Below are 6,744 nucleotides of genomic sequence, written 5' to 3' on the forward strand. Positions count from 1 at the left end.
GATTTTTCTGTGATTTACTATGATTTTTTAAAGATTTAGCCAAAATAAATAAAAAAGATAAAGATAAAACCGTCTTCAAAACTGCTTATAACAGGGTCAGGGAGGTAAGATGAACGATTTTAAAAGTTGAGAAAAGTGTTTTGCCTGGTTTTGAAGTTTAGAGAGAAAAAATGAACTTTCATGAAAATTGAGGGAGGTAATGTGGACTTTTTCCTTTTCGCGGCGGGGAGAAGACACGTTTGGTTGATTCATTCATAGCATCTGGGCCAAGCGTGCTGCACTCCCCGGACAACTGACTGAATTCGTACGTGGACCTACGTGGGCTACTAGATGGGTTTCGTGCGCTGTTACATGCGTTCAGAGGCCCATGAACAGATTGTTCGGCTTCACGGCCCAATCCAGAAGAGAAGAGATGCGTCTTGCTCTTGCACTCTTTCCGTCGATGGTGATGGAACGGAAGAAGATTCCGGGAACCCGCGCTTGTCGCTGTCAGCAGAAGCAACCTCACAGATTAGTCTGCAACGGACCCATCGCGCAGTCAACGTCTCAAATTAGTCAGCAATGGCTGCCCGCGTGTGCCTTCCCTGAGCCTTTCATAAGTCGTAGCAGCACACGTCATCTTTCTCCTTCAACGAATCACCAGTCATCAGCTCGATCGGTCTCTCATCTGCTCAATAATTTAGCTCTGCCCCTGCGGGCAGCAGTTGGTCGCCAGCGCCAGCGCCCAGCGAGCAAAGGCCGAACACGGAGAGGCTAAGGCTATCCATCCACAGGTTAGCTTTTCTTCTTCCTCTAGTTTCCTCTGTTTTGAATGTCTTGTTGTCGGTCAGGGTATTTGGGTACGTCGGCTTGTTAATTCAGTCAGGAGATGGTAACCTCATGCAGTCATATGCTCGTGCTCCTTCCATCTATAGATTGATTGAATGATCAGTAACTCTTATCCATTCAGAAATTTTGTTCAGAACACTAAATTTTCTTCAGGATAGAATAGAATGGTTCCTGGAGCTCCCAGCCGGTTTTGAATCCTCCTCCATTCAGAGATTTTGTTCAGAAAACTAAAATTTCTTGTTGGGAACTTGGGATTGCAAGCTCATTACTGGTTTTGACTGTACCGTTCATTGAACCAACTTGCTTATGTGACGCATGCCATGACGCAGACTCTAATCAAGCTTACATCCCGGAAGCGTCGCAGACATGGGGAATACAGCAGTTGCAGTCAGTACGATACATCGATCTGACACCGTGTATCTTGTTTCTTCTCCTTAACTTGCAGTAGTAACAACTTGCTGATTGGCTGTGTTCATTTCGATGTTCTTCAGCATCTTCAGTCGCGGGAACTGCGACAGTGGTAGTAATGATCGCCCTCATCAGAAGATGCCGCGTCGTGAGGAAGAAGATGATGAAGAAAATCGTAAAGAAAGTATTGGAGGAGCGTGACCGAAAAGACCGCCAGGCTCAGTCCTGCATCGCCGTGGAAGATGTGGTGGTCGAAATCGGCCCCGTGGAGAAGTTCCTCAACGAGATCCTCAACGAGAAGCCGATGCGTTTCAGCTCCGAGCAGCTGGCGGTCTACACCAAGAACTACTCGTGCGAACTAGGGTCCGGAGGCTACGGCGTGGTCTACAAGGGTGAGCTGCCGAACGGCCTGCTGGTGGCCGCGAAGGTCCTGAAGGTGTCTATGAACAAGAAAGTGCAGGAGGCGTTCATGGCGGAGATCGGCACCATCGGACGTACCTACCACGTGCACCTCGTGCGGCTCTATGGTTTCTGCTTCGACGCGAACACCAAGGCGCTGGTGTACGAGTTCTTGGAGAATGGCTCACTCGAGAAGTACCTTTACGGCGACGAGGGCAGCACAAGCACAAGGCTGGAATGGGGGACGCTGCACAGCATCGCCGTCGGCACGGCGAAGGGGATCAGGTACCTGCACGAGGAGTGCCAGCAGCGGATCGTGCACTACGACATCAAGCCGGCGAACATTCTTCTCACGGCCAACTACACCCCGAAGGTGGCCGACTTCGGGCTCGCACGGCTGGGCGAGCGCGAGAACACGCACATGTCGCTGACCGGCGGCGGCCGCGGGACGCCCGGGTACGCGGCGCCGGAGCTGTGGATGGCGCTGCCGGCGTCGGAGAAGTGCGACGTGTACAGCTTCGGGATGGTGCTGTTCGAGATCCTGGGGCGGCGCCGGAACTACGACCCCGGCCACGGCGAAAGCAAGGAGTGGTTCCCGAGGTGGGCGTGGGAGAAGTACGAGCAGGGGGAGATCGAGGACGTCGTGTCCTGCGACGGGATCGTCGGAGAGGCGGACAGAGAGAAGGCGGAGATGATGTGCAAGGTGGCGTTGTGGTGCGTGCAGTTTCAGCCGTCGGCACGGCCGACGATGAGCAGCGTGGTGCGGATGCTGGAGGGTGAGATGGCCATTGTCCCGCCCGTGAACCCCTTCCATTATATCATGGAAAGCAGCGGTGGCTCAACTAGCTCGGGATTGTGGAGCGGCACATACCAGAGCAGTAGAGACACCACTGCTAGAGACAGTGAGCTATCCATCAGCCCAGCTGCCAAGTCGACTGGCGCCATGATTGAAGAGGTTGAGCGGACTCTTGCGTCAGTGTTGACAAAACAGAGCTCGTAGTCTTGTACACATTAGTAAATGTTTTTACTCACTGAGTTACCGTAAACAGTGAAGGTTGAGGTTTGTAAATTAGCATCATGCATTGGAGGACTATAAAGATACGTGGGTTCAGTGAATTGTACCGCTACGGGTGTGACATAGTTAGGCTATCCCTACCTGCTAAGCTAGGCACCAAAAGATTTTAGAAAAAAAAAATCTAAAACCGGTTTCATATTTGTTCAGTTAAAAGAAATTTTGTAAGGTGAAATGAGATTTTAGGAATTATAATTAGGTAAAATTTTCAGAATTTTTTTTGGATGAATTGAAAACAAACTATTTTTATAATTGTTTCCTTGTTAAAATCTTTTTGACCCCTGAACTCTTAACGTAATTCATTTTACCCTCTCACTGTTTGCATGGCGACATGTGTAGGATAAAACCTCCATTTAAATCGTCCACTGTTGGCATTGCGACATGTAGGTTACAACCTTCATTTAAATCTTTCAGGATGAAAATACAAAAACCATCTTCAAAATTGAGATGCAGCAGATGCTATGCATAGCAAAGAAGGAGTATTTCCCCAAAATTCAGGAATGGATAAACCATTTTAGACTAATTTGGAGACCACCCGTTTTTTCCGTGTACCTCTTCTTTTCCGCTTTCTTAGTGCCTTAGTTTCCCCTCCACTCCTGTAATTTTGTTGTTCGTTTTGTATCGCACCTTTTACTGTTTAATATAATCCAGTAGGGGCTCCTTGCCCCTCCTGTTCCTTAAAAAAACAATTTTAAAATTTGGAGGAGGAACAACATTTGGTTTAAAGGTGTTAGAGGAAAATTAGACTTCCAACATAGTCGAGGGTCAAAGGATTTTTGTCTAAATATTTTGTGTGGACCAAGTTATGTGGTGTCAACCCACCACCCAATTGTGTCATGAACTCTTTCTATCAGTGTGGGGCCACCGCCCGATCAGCCAGAGCATCTGCCCGAGCTCGTCTTAGTCAGCAACAGCTGCGTGTGTGCCTGCCCAGGGGGCCAGGCCTTTATCAAGTCGTAGCTGCATACGTCCTCCTGCTCCTCCAGTCAGAGCGGTCTCTCATGACCTCAGTGATTTAGCCCAGCGGGCAGCGCAGCAGTTGCTCGCCAGCGAGCACAAGGAGCTAGAAAGAGGATCGAACACAACCAGGGTATCCACACAGGTGAGCTCTTCTCCCTCAGCTAGTTTCCGTTTTGTTTTGAAGATTTTCTCGGTGGGGTAATTGGGCTAGCCAGTTTCTCAGTTTGTTAATTCTGTCAGTCATATGTTATAGGAATGTTTCTGTGGGTTCGCTGCTGGAGATACGAGGTTCATGCTTGTGCTCCTTGCCTCCTTCTGTAGTTGAGCAATTGATGGAATGACCAGAACTTTCAGAAATTTTGTTCAGAAGCAAATTTTTTATTCCTTCCCCATGTTTATGGCAGTAGATATCTAAGGAAGAAAATATCAGTGTGTTTCTAGTTGGGATTGCAAGCTCATTCCAGGCTTTGACTGAACTGTTCATTCACCTATAACTTGCTTATGTGACGCATGCCATGACGCAGACTCTAATCAAGCTTACGGCCCCAGAAGCGTCATAGACATGGGGAATGCAGTTGCAATCAGTACGATACATCGATCTGGCACCTTCTTCTCCTTATTGACTTAGTACAGTGGCGACTTGCTAGCTAATTAATTATTGGCTGTTTCATTTCGTTGTTCAGTATCCACAATCATCGTGAGCAAGAAGATGAAGAAGAAAATCGTAAAGAAAGTCCTGGAGGAGATTGAGAAAAAGAACCGTGAGAGTGAGATGCAAACCTGCAACGCCGTGGAAGATGTGGTGATCGAGGTCGGGCCAGTTGAGACGTTCCTCAACCAGATCCTCAACGAGAAGCCGATGCGTTTCAGCTCCGAGCAGCTGGCGGCCGGCACCCGGAACTACTCGTTAGAGCTGGGGTCTGGCGGCTACGGCGTGGTCTACAAGGGTGAGCTGCCGAACGGCCTGCCGGTGGCCGTGAAGGTCCTGAAGGTGTCCATGAACAAGAAGGTTCAAGAGGCGTTCATGGCGGAGATCGGCACCATAGGCCGGACGTACCACGTGCACCTCGTTCGCCTCTACGGCTTCTGCTTCGACGCGAACACGAAGGCACTAGTCTACGAGTACATGGAGAACGGCTCACTCGAGAAATACCTTTACGGCGATCAGGAGGGCAGCAAAGCCACGAGGCTGGAGTGGGGGACACTGCACGGTATCGCCGTCGGCACGGCGAAGGGGATCAGGTACCTGCACGAGGAGTGCCAGCAGCGGATCGTGCACTACGACATCAAGCCGGCGAACATTCTTCTCACGGCCGACTACACCCCGAAGGTGGCCGACTTCGGGCTCGCACGGCTGGGCGAGCGCGAGAACACGCACATGTCGCTGACCGGAGGCGGCCGCGGGACGCCCGGGTACGCGGCGCCGGAGCTGTGGATGGCGCTGCCGGCGTCGGAGAAGTGCGACGTGTACAGCTTCGGGATGGTGCTGTTCGAGATCCTGGGGCGGCGCCGGAACTACGACCCCGGCCACGGCGAAAGCAAGGAGTGGTTCCCGAGGTGGGCGTGGGAGAAGTACGAGCAGAGGGAGATCGAGGACGTCGTGTCCTGCGACGGGATCGTCGGAGAGGCGGACAGAGAGAAGGCGGAGATGATGTGCAAGGTGGCGTTGTGGTGCGTGCAGTTTCAGCCGTCGGCACGGCCGACGATGAGCAGCGTGGTGCGGATGCTGGAGGGGGAGATGGCCATTGTCCCGCCCGTGAACCCCTTCCATTATGTCATGGAAAGCAGCGGTGGCTCAACTAGCTCGGGATTGTGGAGCGGCACATACCAGAGCAGTAGAGACACCACTGCTAGAGACAGTGAGATATCGGTTAGCCCTATTGTCAAGTCGACTTGATTGAAGATGTTGAGCGGACTCTTGCGTTGGTGTAGATGAAACAAAGCTTATAGTCTTGTACTGTTTTTACTTATTATTAAACAATAATGGCTGAGGTTTGTAAATTAGCATCATGCATTGGAGGACTATTAAGATAAAGATATGTGAGTTGAGTGAATTGTACCGCAACATGTGTGTCAGGTAGGCTATCCCTACCTGCCAAGCTAGGTACCAAACGATAGAACATTATTTAGAAAAAAATTAAAATTGGTTTCATATTTTTTGAGCTAAAACAAATTTTCTGAGGTGAAATGAGATTTTAGGAATTATAATGTGTAACTTTTCTAGATAAAAGTATTTTGATAATTTTTCAAAATAAAGTATTTTTATAATTGTTCCTTGGTAAATTTTTTTGGTCCCTGAACTCTTAACGTAGTTTATTTTACCTCCTCACAGTTGGCATGGTGACATGTAGGCTAAAATCTCCATCCTAATCGCTTAAGTTGAAAAAACAAACGGTTTTAAAACGTGTGTGTGTGTTTGGTGTGTGTGTGGTGGGGTGTGGGGTGGGGGATATGTTTTTTAGGTGTTTGAGGAAACATGGACTTCGAACATAGTCGGGGGGGGGGGGGGGGGGGTGTTGGGCGCAAAAGGACTTGTCCAAATATTGTAACGACTCAAGTGTAAGTTGTGTCTACCCATGGCTCAATCCAACACAACAGATGTGTCTTGAACTCTAAAAGTCTTGGTTTGGCTTTGATAATTAAGTGGCAACCTTAGATGGACTAATATCTTTTATGTGAGATGAATAGGTACTTGGCCCACACACGCTAGGTTGAGCAAGCAGTGATAGCCATGGAGGAGAGATGGCTTGTGTATGTGATGCAAGTGCTCAACGAGTGAAGATGAATGAGTTTATTGTATATGAGACATGATATACTCTCACATATGGCTATGCGAACGACCGGTTGCACGAGTGAAGGGCAAGCTAGAGGCTCGGATGTGATGCGCTATCGAGGTGGTGAAGTGCGAGTAGAGGACTTGGTGCCGATGAACAAGGCAAATGTGAAGAGCAAGCAAAGCTACGATCGTTGGACCAATAAGGCCACGTGAAGCTATGAATTGGATCATACCATTCTAAGGTGATCAAGTGAAGTGTTGATGATCAAGTGGCTTGATGGAGGGGTGATGGAGGAGCTTC

General features: G+C 49.2%; 2 protein-coding genes across 7 annotated transcripts; both read left to right on the top strand.

The window, feature by feature from the left end:
* The first annotated feature begins 613 nt into the window (after nt 1-613).
* LOC136492623 (G-type lectin S-receptor-like serine/threonine-protein kinase SD2-5) lies at nt 614-2,751 on the top strand. Of its 4 annotated transcripts, none has more exons than XM_066488605.1 (3): nt 614-773; nt 1,158-1,219; nt 1,320-2,751. In XM_066488605.1, the coding sequence occupies exons 2-3, from the start codon at nt 1,195-1,197 to the stop codon at nt 2,633-2,635; spliced, it is 1,341 nt and encodes a 446-aa protein (XP_066344702.1). In that variant the 5' UTR covers nt 614-773; nt 1,158-1,194; the 3' UTR covers nt 2,636-2,751. The 4 variants fall into 4 exon arrangements, with proteins under 4 accessions (XP_066344702.1, XP_066344703.1, XP_066344704.1 ...); XM_066488606.1 differs by having other exon boundaries at nt 614-772; nt 1,155-1,219; XM_066488607.1 differs by having other exon boundaries at nt 615-773; nt 1,158-1,215.
* An 852-nt stretch (nt 2,752-3,603) lies between these two features.
* On the top strand, nt 3,604-5,728 carry LOC136493940 (G-type lectin S-receptor-like serine/threonine-protein kinase SD2-5). 3 transcript variants are annotated; one of them, XM_066490069.1, is made up of 4 exons: nt 3,604-3,809; nt 3,921-3,955; nt 4,192-4,251; nt 4,351-5,728. In XM_066490069.1, the coding sequence occupies exons 3-4, from the start codon at nt 4,230-4,232 to the stop codon at nt 5,562-5,564; spliced, it is 1,236 nt and encodes a 411-aa protein (XP_066346166.1). In that variant the 5' UTR covers nt 3,604-3,809; nt 3,921-3,955; nt 4,192-4,229; the 3' UTR covers nt 5,565-5,728. The 3 variants fall into 3 exon arrangements, with proteins under 3 accessions (XP_066346166.1, XP_066346165.1, XP_066346167.1); XM_066490068.1 differs by lacking the exon at nt 3,921-3,955; XM_066490070.1 differs by lacking the exons at nt 3,921-3,955; nt 4,192-4,251.
* The last annotated feature ends 1,016 nt before the right edge of the window (nt 5,729-6,744 follow it).

Source organism: Miscanthus floridulus, chromosome 11 (assembly GCF_019320115.1).
Source record: "Miscanthus floridulus cultivar M001 chromosome 11, ASM1932011v1, whole genome shotgun sequence".
In the NCBI taxonomy this organism is placed as follows: Eukaryota; Viridiplantae; Streptophyta; class Magnoliopsida; order Poales; family Poaceae; genus Miscanthus; species Miscanthus floridulus.